This window comes from Madurella fahalii (assembly GCF_045866475.1).
Source record: "Madurella fahalii IFM 68171 DNA, scaffold_2, whole genome shotgun sequence".
NCBI lineage: Eukaryota > Fungi > Ascomycota > Sordariomycetes > Sordariales > Madurella > Madurella fahalii.
The window spans coordinates 2,324,101-2,340,519 of NW_027263972.1; the positions used below are offsets into that span (position 1 = coordinate 2,324,101).

At 58.4% G+C, this 16,419-nt stretch overlaps 5 protein-coding genes across 5 annotated transcripts; 2 read left to right on the forward strand and 3 right to left on the reverse strand.

The window, feature by feature from the left end:
• Positions 1–74: 74 nt before the first annotated feature.
• On the reverse strand, positions 75–899 carry MFIFM68171_03429 (2EXR domain-containing protein; the record flags this gene model as incomplete). The annotated part of the gene is made up of 1 exon (XM_071058850.1): positions 75–899. The coding sequence occupies one exon, from the start codon at positions 897–899 to the stop codon at positions 75–77; it is 825 nt and encodes a 274-aa protein (XP_070914951.1).
• Positions 900–4,407: 3,508 nt separating this feature from the next.
• Positions 4,408–7,282, forward strand: YAT1 (carnitine O-acetyltransferase yat1; the record flags this gene model as incomplete). Its single annotated transcript, XM_071058851.1, has 3 exons — positions 4,408–4,828; positions 4,888–7,056; positions 7,134–7,282. 3 exons carry the CDS (start codon positions 4,408–4,410, stop codon positions 7,280–7,282), a joined length of 2,739 nt encoding a protein of 912 aa, XP_070914952.1.
• Positions 7,283–7,852: 570 nt separating this feature from the next.
• On the reverse strand, positions 7,853–9,660 carry MFIFM68171_03431 (uncharacterized protein; the record flags this gene model as incomplete). The annotated part of the gene is made up of 3 exons (XM_071058852.1): positions 7,853–9,128; positions 9,187–9,373; positions 9,429–9,660. The coding sequence occupies 3 exons, from the start codon at positions 9,658–9,660 to the stop codon at positions 7,853–7,855; spliced, it is 1,695 nt and encodes a 564-aa protein (XP_070914953.1).
• An 825-nt stretch (positions 9,661–10,485) lies between these two features.
• Positions 10,486–12,099, forward strand: rhp57 (DNA repair protein rhp57; the record flags this gene model as incomplete). The annotated part of the gene is made up of 1 exon (XM_071058853.1): positions 10,486–12,099. The coding sequence occupies one exon, from the start codon at positions 10,486–10,488 to the stop codon at positions 12,097–12,099; it is 1,614 nt and encodes a 537-aa protein (XP_070914954.1).
• Positions 12,100–12,605: 506 nt separating this feature from the next.
• On the reverse strand, positions 12,606–16,169 carry rpc2 (DNA-directed RNA polymerase III complex subunit Rpc2; the record flags this gene model as incomplete). Its single annotated transcript, XM_071058854.1, has 2 exons — positions 12,606–15,946; positions 16,034–16,169. The coding sequence occupies 2 exons, from the start codon at positions 16,167–16,169 to the stop codon at positions 12,606–12,608; spliced, it is 3,477 nt and encodes a 1,158-aa protein (XP_070914955.1).
• Positions 16,170–16,419: the final 250 nt, after the last annotated feature.

The following is a 16,419-nucleotide window of genomic DNA, read 5'->3' on the forward strand; positions in this document are numbered from 1 at the left end:
GTGTAAAACAAGTGGGCGATTGGGGCTTCTCCGACCTCAGCCAACCGTGATCCCTTCAGAAACATTGCGTAAGGCTATTTGTGCTCAGTGATAAAGGCTGCCAGGTCGTCCTCCCTGATCATGAGTATCTGCCTCCTTGCCAACGCAGAGGTCACGCAGGTCGTGCCGTTCATGAAAGCACACCACAGCTTCTGGACGACGTTGTCTGCGGTCGGAAGTACCAGGTGGCGCACCTCGGCATCCTGTGGCGTGCTTGTGATTAGGAGTCTTTGGGCGGCTGGGAACATGTCGATGATGTGGAAGAGACAGCCAAAGACCTGGTCCGACTCGTAGAGGCTCAGATGCAACTCCTCAAAGGCACAAGCGATGTGCCGGACACGCCGCGTATCTTCCTTGCGGAGGAAATAGACCATAGGCGCGTTGAAGCCATACTGATCGTAGGGTTCCAGCTCGCCTAGCAGAAGCAGTGCGTCGAGGTCGAAGTTGAACCACACGCGCGCCTCGCTACTGGAGGGCAGCACACCGGTCTCGGGGCCAGCGAGCCGAGGCGGAATCTTCCAGGAAAAGGCGGGCTGATAATGCCGGAGCGCAAGGTTGCGGGATTCGTGGTTTACATGTAGCAGCACTGGCACTGAGCGTTTCTTCGGTCGCCGAGCCAGCTGGGCGCGCTTTTCGTCTTTGAAGCGCGATTCGAAGCAGGCGGCTAGGACGATGCGGGGCTGGATGAGGTTCTCCCAGATCTTGAGCCGGAGCTCAGTTGGAAGCGCGCCGAAGCAGGTAAATGCGCGCGTTGTCGACGATGCCTGAGCGTCGCCATCATTCCCGCCGTCGTGGACAATCTGGAATTCGAGCCAGAACTCGGTCTTTTCGTCCTGCTGGTCGTACCATGATCTTAACATATTTCCTGATGATGCTCGGCTTGTTCTATGTGTCAAAGATGGGCTGAGAAAACCGTTGGGCCCGGCACAAGCGACTTCACCGCCAAATCTCGGGCGGGAGATGAAGGGGAGCGCCACGAAGCTTGACTTGATGACCTGATCCGTTTCATGACGGCTAGCTACACTACCTAACTCTCTTGGGGTACATTATCTCGCTCCTTCTCCACCCCGGCAGTTACGCAACCATCTGGCACAAGAGAGCTTCGGTGCTGTCGTCTGTTGCTTCCCTAACACAGCACCATTTGTCCAATTTGGCAAGCTTGCCTCTCGCGTCTGTCCAAGCCAAGCTGAGGTAAGGCTTGACAGACGAGCCCGGGAGGTCCGAGCCACGCCCGCGAATGCCGGTACTCTGCTTATCTCGGCATGCAGGCCACGGATTATGTATTCACCAGCGTTTCCATTTGCAGCCAGAACACAGCGTGACATTATCGTGCCTTGGATGGCTCTCAATTGCGACGACGGCCCTCCCATGCAAAGTACTGTAGCTGATCGACAGAATATCCCGAAGCAGAGCCTCAACTACCTGTCGTGACTACAGTGCATCTCCACATGGCGCCCTCCGACCTACCCGTCTTTAGAGAACGCTTGTCAATGGCCAGAGCGTCAGCCGCGCGAAATATCCAAGCCTTGCATCACGGCAACGGCTGGCCGCCGAGCTCTCGAAATAAGCCAAGCCGGTTCCCGGCGAGGATGCGGTCGGCATCCTGGTAGAGCCTCAACCTGCCTTGGCGGGAGGTGAAAACTAGGACGTAATCCGATCTCGAGAAGTGGGACCGTTCGGACGGCAGAGGTTGGAATTCGTACACGCAAAAGAGCGCTAGTCAGACCAGAGATTGCGGGCGGACGGAGGCTAAAACAGCGGGAGAGAGGGTACACACCTTGCTTCGGGAGATAGACCATCCCAAGTCCCATTCCCGTCGCCCCGAAGTGAGTCCGGAGTCGGAGGAGCAAACGGCTGGCCTGCCAGGAACCCTGGGAATCAAAACACAATGATCTTCCCTAGGGTTCTGTGTCATGCACCAACCAACTCAGAGCTGTCGTCAGTGGCTTTGCGGGGGATTTCTTGGCAGGTTTGACACTGTTCGGCAGGTTTGGCAGCGCCAATTCATCTACCCCAGGTTTTGGAGCCGGAGCCGCTTTCTGGAGCAACAACCAAGCTGAAATTTGGAAACAGCACAAGGGCCCTTCTGGTGGATACAGTGCTTCTCTCATTATGTGCACTACCCATACACGGCGCATAACCATCCCTCTATTGGCCGGGGTGGAAAACGGCCGTGAGCGAGCCGAGATCTACACTACGCTCCAAAGTCCCCTCTTCTGTCCTTTGATCCGAGCCGCTGTCCTGGGCTCTTGCCGACTCGCGCCGGATGGAGCTTAAGGACCCCAGGGAGCAAGTTGCCTGTAGTCCGCAAAATGGGCGATACCGAGGTCACACAAGTCAATATGTTATCTATTAAAAGTGGTGCTAGATCGAGCCCGGCATGCCGCTTTGGAAAATTGTTTGTGTATATCTTGTGCTTTCCCAGCCCGCGAGCCAACCGATCGTCTCGATGTCGTGGAAGGATTCCGAGTCGACCTTCGCAGTGCTGGCCCCACATATCCGTTCGGCCGGGAGAAATTAGATGCTAGTGGGACGCCATCCTTATCGGCTTGGCCTGCACCTGCCCACTAGTAGTTCCTGAGACATTCACATGCTTCATTCCCCCGCGTCTTCCAGCGCGGGGTGCCGGCGTCTCGCTCGAGTTCATCTCAACTTCAGCTCGGATTCAATAGAATCGCCGTCGCCTCGCGCCTCGATCAGTCATCATTGCGATTCAATTCTGTGTATGTGCTTGCCCACCTCAATTTCTCTCACCTTGTGGTTCGAAGCAACATACGACAATACCCTCCAACAGAACGCAAAGTGCGCAGGGCTGGACATTCTGTACATACACGTACAATACTGTAGGAAGCCGAGCAGAATCCCCAGGTGACCCCACCCTACCTACTGGAATCGTCTGGACGCTGCCGAGTAATCTGCGCAGCGTCATCACGACACTGTATGGGCTTGGCCTCGACCAGGCTTTGAGTTCAGTGTTAGATCCGCGTGCATGCACAGTGTGCAGCGCCGCTTGCCGGTGCCCCTGTCGCATTTTTAGGAGCCAGCATCCGCCGCCCAACCACAGCACATCCTCTTGTCCGAACGAACGACCCAGCCAGACTGGACAAAGAACGCCTCGGCCGACCATACCGTAGCATTTCTCCCTTGCGAGGAATCTGCGGGCCCCAATATCTTTTAGCTTTACGAGGCCTTGCAGGTGGCTGCAGACGGGGAGGCGCGCCGTCTTTGCGCGTTGCCAGCGTCACTTGGGATCAGCAAACCCGGTTGCCGTGGTGGGGTCTCTAACGTCATTTCACCTTGACACGCATCCCGCCGCACAGTCCGCGAACTTGTGACGCATCTACGACCCAAGTCACCCAGCGCTGTCGAGCGTGGCCATAATCCGGGGTAGGTTGATCGAAGGCTGGTATTGGCTCCATCCGTGTCTTGTGCAGGCATAGCCGCCACCGGGCGAGCTGGCCAGATGACCATTGTCGACAGTCGCTAACAGGCACCCGCGGCTGAAATAAGAGTAGCAGTAGACCACGAGAACGGCGAGGCCAGGTATATTCTTAAGAGGCGCTCGCAACAAGCTTTTCCAGCATCCTCACCTCCAATATTCGCGCGCAGCCCCGCGCCTCTGTCCACTCTGTTGACCCTACCTCAAACTGCGTTGCACAAGAGACGCGGCTCTGGTTCGGTACGAAATTGCCGCAGGTAGCAGTTGGCCCTGTCCTCTTTTCCAGTACGTTGCAACTCTGCTCTCTTTTCTCCCGGACAGGATGTGGCTCGGCAGATTAGCACAGCGGCGCATCCATATTGAGCGTTCGGGCTTGCGGAGGAGGTTCACCAAATCCACTACGGCATGCCGTGTCCAATCACCCATGCTTCCCTCCCCCTGCGCCTAAAGCAGCCCACATGCCTTCGGCCTCGCCTCGCCCCGTCTGGTCTCACAGGCCCTCGCACGCTGCGCCGGCGCATGTCCCGGGAGCTCCACATGCACATGGCAGGCATCCACGGGCCCTGGCATCCCAGGCAGCCCGTAGCTCTTCCTCCTCCGTCGGCGTGGGCCTAGATGAGCATGACGGTTCCACCTTGTCATTCCCATCACCCTCCTCTCCCTTCTCGTCCCCGAACTTCCCGCCGCCTTGGCTTATATTCCCGAGTCTATCCCGGCCGAGTACCGGTAGCGCCCTCCTCTCTCCTGATATCCTTCCCTTCACCCTTTTTTTTTTTTTTATACTTCTGGACATAGCATTTCAAGTGGAATGCCACCGTACTGTCTCCAGGACTGCCACTACTTCTACCGCACAGCGCTGCGCGGCCTGAGCATCAGCACCTCCGTCTCGCCTCTATACGCTTGACACGCGTTGAGCCCAGCTGACGAGAATGCCTACACAAGTCCGCATCTTCACCTCGCCCAGGTCCCTTGGTGAGACCCTTGCCAACCCCGTCCAGCCACCCGCCGTCCCCCGCTCCGTGCCCGAATACCCTGAGTACCAAGAGGTCCCAAAGCCAACCATCAGCCCGGCACTCAAGGCTCGTCAGTACGCCATGTCGGCTTCCCAGGACGAAGAACCCAAAGGGGGTGTCACATATGCTCACCAAGATCACCTGCCAAAGCTGCCTATCCCGGATCTTGAACGCACCTGCGAGAGATATCTCACCGCGCTCCGGCCGCTTCAGTCACCCAGGGAACACGCCGAAACGAGACATGCCGTGCAAGAGTTCCTCAGAGGCGAGGGTCCAGAGCTGAATGAGAAGCTGAAGAAGTATGCCGAAGGACGCACTAGCTACATCGAGCAGTTCTGTAGGTCGCCCTTTATACGATCCCACGCGTAGTTTCATCGGGCTTATACCGTTTGATAGGGTACGACTCATACCTCAACTTTGACAACCCGGTTGTCCTCAACTTGAATCCCTTCTTTCTGCTTGAAGATGACCCGACTCCTGCCCGGAACAACCAGGTCACGCGGGCTGCGTCGCTGGCGGTGTCCGCTTTAGAGTTTGTTAGGGCTGTGCGCAAAGAGGAGCTCCCGCCTGACACGGTCAGGGGCACTCCTCTGTGCATGTATCAGTACTCACGCCTCTTCGGAACCGCTCGTGTCCCGACCGATGCTGGATGCCAAATTGAGCAGGACCCAGATTCGAAGCACATCATTGTCATGTGCCATGGGCAGTTCTACTGGTTTGACGTCTTAGACGACAACTCGGACCTGATCATGACGGAGAAGGATATCGCTGTCAATTTGCAGACCATCATTGACGATGCCGCGCAAACCCCGATCCAGGAAGCTGCAAAAGGTGCGCTGGGTGTTCTCAGCACCGAGAATAGGAAGGTCTGGTCCGGACTGAGAGATGTCTTGATGAGAGAGCCGGGCTCAAATAATGCCGATTGCCTGAGCATCGTCGATACCGCCCTCTTCGTGATCTGCCTGGACTACACGGAGCCAGCTACCGCGGCGGCGCTCTGCCAGAATATGCTCTGCGGCACTAGTGAGATCGAAAAGGGTGTCCAGATCGGGACTTGTACGAACCGGTGGTACGACAAGCTGCAGATCATTGTGTGCAAAAACGGGAGCGCCGGTATCAACTTTGAGCACACCGGCGTCGACGGCCATACGGTGCTGCGCTTTGCGAGCGACGTCTACACCGACACCATTCTGAGGTTCGCCAGGACCATCAATGGCAAGGCTCCGACGTTGTGGGCGTCGACCAGCCCAGACCCGTCCAAGCGAGACCCGGAGAGCTTCGGCGACGTGAACACGACCCCACACAAGCTCGAGTGGGATATGATCCCCGAGCTTAGGATCGCTGTACGGTTCGCCGAGACCAGGTTAGCGGATCTGATCGAACAGAACGAGTTTCAATGCCTCGACTTTGGCGCGTACGGCAAGAATTTTATCACGTCGATGGGTTTCTCCCCCGATGCCTTCGTGCAGATGGCATTCCAGGCTGCCTACTACGGCCTGTACGGCCGGGTCGAGTGCACCTACGAGCCGGCCATGACCAAGATGTTCCTGCACGGGCGGACGGACGCGATCCGCACGGTGTCGGAAGAATCGGTCAACTTTGTGCAGACGTTCTGGGCGGATAACCCAGCGGAGCAGAAGATCGAGGCGCTCCGGAAAGCCTGCGAGCGGCACGTCAGCACCACGCGGGACTGCGCCAAGGCCCAGGGGTGCGACAGACACCTCTACGCGCTGTTCTGCCTCTGGCAGCGGACGGTGGACGAGGAGATGGGCTACGGCATGAGCACCGCCACGAGCAGCAACGGCTACTCGAGCCCCGTTGACGCAATGTCTGACCGCGGCGGCGCGGTCTCACCCGTCGTGGGCAGCCCGGAAGAGCCGTCGGCCTATCTCATGGACGGCGAGCGCCGCAGGTCCCCTCCGCCAATCACCACCCGGGAAAGAGGCGACAGCACCACGTCCCGCAGCAGCCGCGGCAGCAGGGGGCTGGACAGCACCCACGGCAACGGAAACGGCCACCACCTCCCGCTCATCTTTGCGGACCCCGGCTGGGACAAGCTCAACACCACGATCCTGTCGACGTCCAACTGCGGAAACCCCTCGCTCCGGCAGTTTGGGTTTGGGCCCGTGTCGGGCGACGGATTCGGCATTGGGTACATCATCAAGGACGACCGCATCTCGATCTGCGTATCGTCGAGGCACAGGCAGACGAGGAGGTTCGTAGACACGCTGGAGAGTTACCTGCTCGAGATCAGGCGGATCCTGAGGATCACGGCGGGGAACAGGCCCACGATTGCCGTGAAGCAGACGAGGGCGAGGGAGATTGACTCGATCCGGGTCGCTGGTGCTGGGAAGAGCGGGGTCAACGGCGTGAATGGGGTCGGTGGTGGTGCGTCGAAGAGCGTGACCAAGTCGAAACTGCGGGGGAGGTTGATCACGGGGGGTCTTGACGGGGTTGGGAGGCAGAAGAGCGGGCTGAGCATGAATGGGGAACGGGGCAGCGTCAGCGTGTCGAGTCCGACGGATGAGAGCTTGGCCATGAGCGAGGATGACGAGTTGGGGGGGTGTAAGTTTTCCCTTTTCTTCCCCACGTTTTGCCGTGACGGTGCGATGGGGGTATACTGACAAGCACAAATACAATAGATGGGTTTTTTGATGCCGGCATGCTGCTGCAGGCGCTCAAGGCCCGGGGCGAGGGGCACGAGAACGGCGAGACGAAGACGTCGGAGAGGGCAGCCGTGCAGGCGAGGAGGAGGGAGGTGGGGAAGAAATTGAGGCTAATTGATTACTGAGTGCCGTGGGGAAGGGGTGAGGTGTGATGTAGGTGTTTTGTTGCTATACCTCGTCGTTTGGCTTCAACGTTTTGGCTTTGCCAGCACACACTTGGATGATATCATGGGGTTGGATCATCGTGATTTGTTTACTTGATAGCGTCTAAGTCGGATGTACTCGACTGTTCATTTTTATGTAGTTCTGAAAGTCGACAGTTTTGAGATAAATCGGCTCGTTGCAGGTCAACCGATCAAATGTCGATCCATTACTGAGTTTCTACTCGGTAGTTGATATCTAAGTAGCTTAAGTATATACAAGAATGATTCGGTATGTAGCAGTGCGATGCTGTAATCGACTCTGTCCTCCGCTCTACGCTATGCTATACACTCGAGGCCGTGCCCCGACCTCCCATTTCGCTCCAAGAAAAACTTTTGTGCCAGAAATGGCTAATACAAAGGAGACCATGCGGGTCTAACTAAAATCGGGTATAATATATAGACAAGAAAGAAAGAGAAAAAAAAAGGGTAAGGAAAGATGCGCAGACGCAGTCCAAGTACAATATGTACTTTCACCATCGACGAGGAGAATAATCAAGGCAACTCAGCCGGCTCGCCCTGCATCTTTTTTGTTGTTGTCGTCGTCGTTGTCGCTGTCGTCATCGTCGGACTACCGCCTTCAAGCTCTTGAGGGGGGTTCTGCTTGGCCGCTTGCACTCCTTCCCCTGCCATCTGCTTCTGTGCTTGCTGCTGTTCCCGCACGGCCGGCGAGTAGGGGATGATGGGCCGCCCGTTCACGATGGATGGCGACGACGTCGACGACAGGGATTCCGTCCGGTACCGCTGCTGCCAGGAACCCATCCCCGGTTGGAGAATCAGCGGCACCACCCCTGCTCCATTGCCGCCGCTGTTGCTTGGGTGGTCGGCGGGCTGCGAGCTGAGTGCCGAGGCCGGCGTGACGGGACTCGCATTGCGTACGGATTGCGGGGTGGATGTGTCGGCTCGGTCGGGGGGAGTTACTATCCAGGGCTGGTCTTGCGATTGTTGTTGATATTGATGTTGCTGTTGCTGTTGTTGTTGTTGGTAGGTGTGGTAGACCGGTGGGATTGGCTGCGGGGAGGGGGTTGACATTGGGGATGGGTGATAGTCCGCATAGTTGCTGGTTAGTGGGCCGCCGAAAGAACTACTAGTTTTGCCTGCTGCGGAACTGGCGACGGCTGCGGCTGCGGCTGCGCCGTAGGTTTGGGCGGCAAACTGATGAGATTGAGCCGGCGATGGCGGGGTTTGTGAAGAATAGGGGGAAGACTGGGCGAAGTGAGCCGCCGGGGGTTGAGGTTGGAAAGGTGGCTCGGACATGGGATGTTGATTCTGCCCGCTTGGAGCATCGGCTTGGAGTGCTTGGAGATGCCTCTGCTGCCGCTGGCGGAGGAAGACGGCGCCAAAAATGATCAGCGTGAGGAGTGCCACGCCCCCTAATACGCCTCCTACGATGGCACCCGCGGGGGTTGCCGGCGCCGGCGCTGGAGCGGCTACGAGATCCGTTGAGGAGGAAGTCGCGGCGTTGGCACGAGCAGAGTCGCTTGTGGTAGACGTGGCCGTGGTGGAGGACGCCGTGTCGGGAGAAACGGTGTCAGACGAAGACGTGGTCGATGTAAGCGAGGATGATGCCTTGGTAGACCTGCGAGAAGTACTCGACCTGGTCGAAGATGAGGCGGTGGGCTTGATGACAGTCGAAACCATAGTCCTGCTTTTCTGACCGCGGTAAGTCGTCTGGGCGCTCTGGACCCTCGCGATCCTGCGCGTAGCGCAGTAGTAGTCGGTAACTCCCAGCGGAAAGGCTACGGTGTTGCAAAACTTTGCTGAACCCGTACTGTTGCGGACGTTAGTATCTTTCATAAGGAGCTGGCCGGGATCTCCTAGAAGCTTACCATTTCAGCGTGAGGCTGTCCGCCTGGCAATCCTTGTCACAGGACTTCTTCATGTCTGCACTGTCGATGCAGGATACCCGGAATGCGCAATCTGTGCCATCACAGCAGCCGGCCGCGCCGGGAACCTTGCGGGAGGATGGGATGAAGGCACATCGCAACTTAGACCCAACACAGGTATATGCCGCACCTTTACACTGTTGTTAGTACTACGCGCTATTTCTCTGGTATGAGGCCTCACGCACTTGATCTCCCGCTCACGAACCCGCAGGTGTTGTCTGGGGCCATGATGTATGTCGCCCCCAGGTTGTTTTGGCGTCGCAAGACCTCGTGAACGTCAGGAGGCGCCGTCGGCATCGGCGTCCAGCCATCTTCTTGGATAGCATAGATGTCGTCCGTCGGGCTTGGGCCGGGAAAGGCGAGGGCCCGGACAGAGGCGCCGAAGAGGACAACCCTAACGAACACACAGAGGCCCATGATCACCAGCAGCCGGAAGATATGCCGAAACCGCGGTTGTTGGTGAAGATTATCGAGATTAACGAGCGTACATTACACAACAGATCTCACAAAGCAGAAAATAAACTAGAAACCTCCCCAAGGGAGAGGACCAAGAGCGGGAGGCCCCGAGAGTAATAGGAAACATTCCATGGGCATCCCGCGCGTAGGTTGCTAAATACGGCCAGGCAGACGGGTCGACAGGACAGGGGTCCTGACACAGTAGGTGCAGGCATCGAGGGTGTAGTCAGTACCTGTTCGGGCCTGGCGCGCGTAGTCATGGACGAGGACGGGGTCAGGAACCAAGGCCCGCAGTCGATCTTGTGCGAAGCGAAGCGCTGCGCTGACCCGAGAAACCCTGCGCGCGGCATAACAGAAGTGCAGGGGCGGAGCAGTGTAAGTGGAAATGACGGACCGGAAGTGTTGGGGTTGTGCCTCTGTTGTGCAGCCAAACATGAGGTTGCTGCCGCTCTCTCGCGTCTTCCGCACCGCCCATGGGCACCCAACTCTGCCGGGATCCCTGCAGTGATCCTTCGATTTAATTTCCCCACAGGAAAAAAAAGGCACGAACCCCTGCCAAGGCTGACCGTCGTTTCTCCCGCGGCGGACAAACGATAGGTCCGTCTTGGAAGGGTACCCTGCGACCGGTTGCAACGGAAGATCGGCACACCAACGGGCAGTCACCGGCGCCTGATCCGTGAAGAGTCCCACATTCGGCGCCGAGGACTTCGGTCGGAAGATCAACTCTGAGGATCTGCACGCAACCGACATCGGGAAAATAAATCCAACCGCGACCGCCGCGTCTCCATGACCGATCTCTTGCGCGTGCTCCCGCACTTTCCCGTCGCGCAGTTTGCAAGACTGATTCCGGTGCTGGAGAAGCACGGGCTGTCCACGAGCGACCTCTTGACGCTTGACGCCGCCGACATCGGGAAGCGCACCCACCTCCCACTGCTAGATGTCAAGCGCTTGTGCGGCGCCGTCCTAGATGCACTGCATGCCGATCTTGGTGTGACGGGTCCGGTTCTCGGAGCACCGCAGCCGGGGCCCGCACCCGGCCCGGCGTTAGGTGACCAGGGCCATGTCATCCGGAAGGGACCGGGGGAAGCAGATGCGGAGCCGGCTTCCGGCGGCAGCAGACTGAAAAACACAGCTGCCTCTCTTTCTGCACAATGGCAAACCATCAGCACGCTCGACCCGGCCGTGGACCGCGCCCTAGGCGGCGGCATTCCCGCCGGCTATGTGACTGAAATCACGGGCGAGTCCGGCGCCGGCAAGACCCAATTCCTCCTCACCCTCCTCCTGTCGGTCCAGTTGCCGCCACCTTACGGCCTAGGCCGCCCAGCACTATACATCAGCACCGAAGCGCCCCTCTCAACCCGGCGCCTCTCGCAGATGCTCTCCGCCAACCCTCTCTTCCAGCGCCTCCCGGCCTCAGACCGGCCTTCCCTCGACAACATCATCAGCACCGTCACCCCCGACCTCGAAAGCCAAGACCACATCCTCTCCTTTCAGGTCCCCGTCGAGATTGAGCGCCGCCGGATAGGCCTGCTAGTCCTCGACTCGGTAGCAGCCAACTACCGAGCCGAGTTTGAGCGCTCTGCGTCCGCCTCCTCGGGCTCCAACATGGGCGCGCGCACCGCCGAGCTGGTCCGTCTGGGGATGCACCTCCGCGACCTGGCGCAGCGGCACAACCTAGTCGTAGTGGTCGCCAACCAAGTAGCGGACCGCTTCAGCAGCAGCAGCAGCAGCAGTGGTGGCTCGGCCGCCGGCGCGGCGTCCAGAACCCCCGCCTCGTCCCTCCACAACCACCACCACCACCACCACCAGCCTCCTCCGCGCCCGACGCAGGAAAGCCCCCTCGCAACCCGCAGCCGTCCGCTCGCGATCGTAGCCCCAGAGCCGCCGACATCCTCGCTGCCCATCCCCTCAAGCGCCGCAGCACCCCCAGCACCCCCACCCCCACCACCACCAAACCCCCTTCTCTCCTCGTCCTCCGCTCGGTTCCACGACGGCTACCCAGCCCTCCTCCTAGACCACCAACAAAACTTCTTCTCGGGCTGGGGCGACGCCGTCGCGCACCAGCACCGCGCGCCCCCGCACCCCCTCAAAACCCCCTCCCTGGGCCTGGTCTGGTCCACGCAGATCGCGGCACGCATCGCGCTCTTCCGGCAGCCCGCTGCTGCCTACCGTCGGAACAGGACCACCGCGGGAGCGGCGGGGCCAGGAGGGATGGGTGGGGGCGGGTGGAGGCGCTGGCTGAAGGTGGTATTTGCGCCGCACACGGGGGAATCCGGGCCCGGGCTGGACGGGGCGGTGGAGTTTGAAGTGTGGATGGGGGGCCTGAGGGCCGTAGGCGAGGATGCTGGCGCGGATGATGATGGCGATGATGGAGTTGGGAAAGGTAGGGGTGAGGACTAATGGACTCAATTTTTTTTTTTTTTTTTTTTTTTTTTTTTTTGGCCTTATGATATTGCGTATACAGTTGGTTTATGGCGCGGCGTGTGGTATTGGTAATATGGTCCAGAGGTGTTGCGAGTATTGCATAGCATGCTGAAGATATACATACAGCCTTAAAAGTTGAGTAGATGAGAGGCTGGCGGGCTGAGACAGTTCAGAGAGGGAGGGCTAACTGCAGGTATGAATGGTGGTGAACGGCATGTGTTGAAATATTGGCGGGCTCAAGCAACTCGACAACACACAATATACCCATCACCAGGCACAACCAACGATAGACTCTAATGATTACGGCTCTACCATAATGCCAACTACCGTTATTGTCTAATCCATTTTGTCTGCGGACGCCTTGCTGCACAATATATACCTAAACCCCAACTCCCAACACCTGCTCCTTCAAATGCCCTCTCCATGCAAAAGTCCAGAATACACAACCCCCTCTCTCCTCAACCAAATACACACACACCAAATTACCTAGGATGTGGAAACTTATCCTCCAGTTCCATGCGCACTCCAACGTTCATGCTGATCAGCTCCTGCACCAGCAGCTTCGCCGCGTACGGCATCGTCATCTGCGTGACGGCGCTCTGCGTCTGGCACGTCTGGCAGAACCCCTTGTATCCCATGAGCCCGCACCGCTCGCAAATGTCCACTTGGGTCCCGTCGGAGCTGATCATCAGCCGCTCCAGCAGCAGCTGGGACGCGCCATAGGCAATCAGGCAGTCGCGCTCCATTTCGCCGAGGCGCAGGCCGCCGTCGCGCGAGCGACCCTCGGTCGGCTGCCGCGTGAGGATGGCCCGCGGGCCCCTCGACCGCGAGTGCATCTTGTCCTGCACCATGTGCTTCAGCCGCTGGTAGTAGATGGGCCCGTTGAAGAGGTACACCTTGTGCGACTCGCCCGAGATGCCCGACGTGAAGTAGTCCTTGCCCTCCCACGAGAAGCCGTGGTCGATGAGGACCTTCCCCATCTCCTCGACCGGGTGCGAGCGGAACGCGTCGCCAAAGCCGTAGTCGCGCCGCCCGGCCACGACTGCGGCCTTGCCCGTCAGGCATTCGAACAGCTTGCCGACGGTCATGCGCGACGGGAAACCGTGAGGGTTCATGATGATGTCCGGCACCACGCCCGAATCCGAAAAGGGCAGGTCTTCTTGGTCCACAATGATGCCGACGACGCCCTTCTGCCCGTGACGCGACGAGAACTTGTCGCCCAACTCCGGCCGGCGCGTCTGTCTCGTCTGGACCTTGACGATGTCGTGGTTCTTCTCGGTCCGCGAGATCATGACCTTGTCAATGTAGGCTGGATCGGGGATGCGGTAGTTGATTGCCGCCGGACGGAAGTCGTCGGATCCGCGGTCGCTCCCGATGCCGGTCGAAGTCTGGTCGAGAGGCGTCTCCTTCATAATCATGGTCTCCCCGGCCTGGACCCGGTAGCCCACGACGGCAAGCCCGTCCTTGTCCAGGCACGCGTGTTTGGCTATGGGACGACCGTCGGCGTCTTTCTGGACGCCTCCCAGCCGGTCCTTCCGCCCGTTCGGGTATTTCTGGAGTTCGGCCGTGTACTTCCGGAACACCTGGCACCTCCCGAAGCCCCTGTCGCACGACGCCTTGTTCAGCACGAGCGCGTCTTCGATATCGTAGCCCGAGAAGGACATGACAACGACCGTTGCGTTCTGTCCGGCCGGGAGCTTATCGTAGTGAATCAGTTGGATCGTCTTGGTGATGACCATGGGCCGCTGGGGGTAGACGAGTGTGTAAAGCAGGGTATCGATGCGGTTGAACTGGTTGTACGCAATGGCTCCGATTGCTTGTTTGCCCATTGCGCACTGGTATGTGTTACGGGGGGACTGGTTGTGGTGAGGGAACGGAATGAGGCCCGCCACTGCACCGAGAATCGTGAATGGTTCAATCTCCATGTGGGTTGTCGACCGATTGATGTCCGCCTCTCCAATTGCGATCAATGCATCGTTCTCCTCATTGACGTCGAGGTATTCTATGACGCCCTGTTTCAGGAAGTCGTCGAACGTTGCCTTGCCAAGCTGCAACAGTCTCAGGTGCTCTGCCTTGAGCTTTGACTTTCCGTCCTTGACTATGATATAAGGCCGGCAGATGCGCCCTTCGTCGGTGGCGATGTGCACCGCTGAGAAGTGGTCGTTGAGATGAATGCCAACGAAAGGGGAGATGTGACCGCGACGACGCATCGTCTTGAACCGTAACGCAAACTGCTTCGGGTTCCGCGTCACGGCAAAGGGCGTACCGTTCAAGTGGATGATGTAAGCCCCATCGCTGTGCAGCTCGGTCCCCGTCTGCTTGAGGATCGGCTGGACGCCGCGGACGAGACCGAAGATGCAGTCCTTCACCGGTTCCTCCTCAGCGTTGGTGGTGATGTGGGTCATGAGTGCCAAGTTCTTCACCAAGCCACAGGCTTCGCCTTCTGGCGTGTCAGATGGACAGAGCATGCCCCATTGTGACGGCTGGAGAGCTCGGGGCCCGCTAACTTTTCTCGTCTTCTCGAACTGACTGCTAATCCGCGTCATCATACCGAGAGCCGAAATGTAGCTAAGACGGCTCAGGACGTGTGTGACTCCAGCCCTGTTCATGTTGAAGCGCTTCACGCTCCAGTTCCCGCTCTGGATGGCCCGGTTCAGGCCTTGTGTGATGTATTGACCTTGGCTGCTGATGGGGCCGACGGGGTCGTAGGCCGAGGTACGGTTCGGCTTCTTGAAGAAGTATTCCATGTTCCCCTTCAGACTGGCAACGAACATCTTGAACAAGTCCTCAAACAGCAGAGAGAGCAGCTGGCCCGCCAATTCCAGTCTCTTGTTGCCGACAAAGTCCCGGTCATCGACGAGCTTCGGGTTGTGCGACGCCATCAGGACACGCCGGACCATCATGGCGATGTAGATGGCCTTCGGGTAGAAGTCCAGGTCCTCGATAGTGACGTGAGCGATGATGAGGTTGGCAAGAGCGTCCAATCCTTCCTCGACTGGGCTCCGCCGGGGGGCGGCTACGGACCGCCCCTTCTTCGGACCCCCCATCTTAACCCTCACGCCAACATACTCGAGCGCTTGCTGCTGGGTATACACGCCAGCTCTTGTCGCCTCGTCAAAATTGATGAGGAAGTCGTCCTGGTACCGGGCATCTCCGCCAGCCACGAGCTCCATAATCTCGTAGTCGGACAGGCCGCCGAGGGCCTTGAGGACGATGACAATCGGGATGGGCTCGACGAGGACATTGTGGTTGAGGACGATGCGATCCTTCTTCAGAATGACATAGGTCTTGGATTTGCGCTCGTGGGTCGAACTCGTGACCGAGGCCGACACGCCGCCCTTCTCGTCCGCCTCAACAATAACGCGGTTCTTACTGAGCTGCTCCTGGATGAGGATGACCTTCTCGGTGCCGTTAATGATAAAGTAGCCGCCGGGATCAAGGGGGCATTCGTTCATGATCTCCATCTGCGCGTTGTTGGCGCCACTGAGGCAGCACTTCGCGCTCTTGAGCATCACCGGTATCCGGCAGAGCTGTATGTTCTTCCGCACAATCTTTGTTCTATCGCGCGCGTAGGTTATGTCGACGACTACTGGGGCGGCATATGTCATGTCGCGGAGGCGACACTCGTTGGGAGTGACATCGTGGACCGACTTGTAGTCGCCATCTTGGTCGTTGCGCGTGGGCGTCCCGACACGGATGTCGGTAAACTCGAGCCAGAAGTCCTTTTCCTGGTCGCTACGGATGGAGCGATTGGTCCTGACGATATCCTTGATCTCTTGCTCGATAAAGAAGTTGTAGGAATCGATGTGCTGCTTCACGAGACCTGGATTGTAAGACGAAAGGAGTGGTTAGCAGCAGGGCATCTCGAAAGGGTCCATGGGCTGTCGCAATGATTCTGGTGCAAGCCCACCTTTGACCTTGAGGAAGGCCGGCAACAACTGGTATTTATCTTCCTTTGTGGATATCGGGTCCGTGAGCTTCTTGCCGTTGTAGAAGGGCTCCAGCAGAGCCTCGAAGCCGTCGTCGATTGCGCCCATTGCACCCATGTTGGCCTGCCGTGCTGTTGAGCCGCGACCGGGGTGCACGAGTGGTGGACGAGAGTCGGCGATTGATTATTTTTTTGCCCCGCGGTTTGGTTGCCGATAAGGAGCGATAAGGTGGGGGACGACGAGGGGCAGGACAGGGTCGGTCTGCACAAGACAGCCGAACAAGGTTTTAGAGAGAGCCTGCGTTATTGTCGCCCCCGCCAAACCCTGCAAACTTTGTTTACACGAAGTCTAGTAACAGTTTTATGCT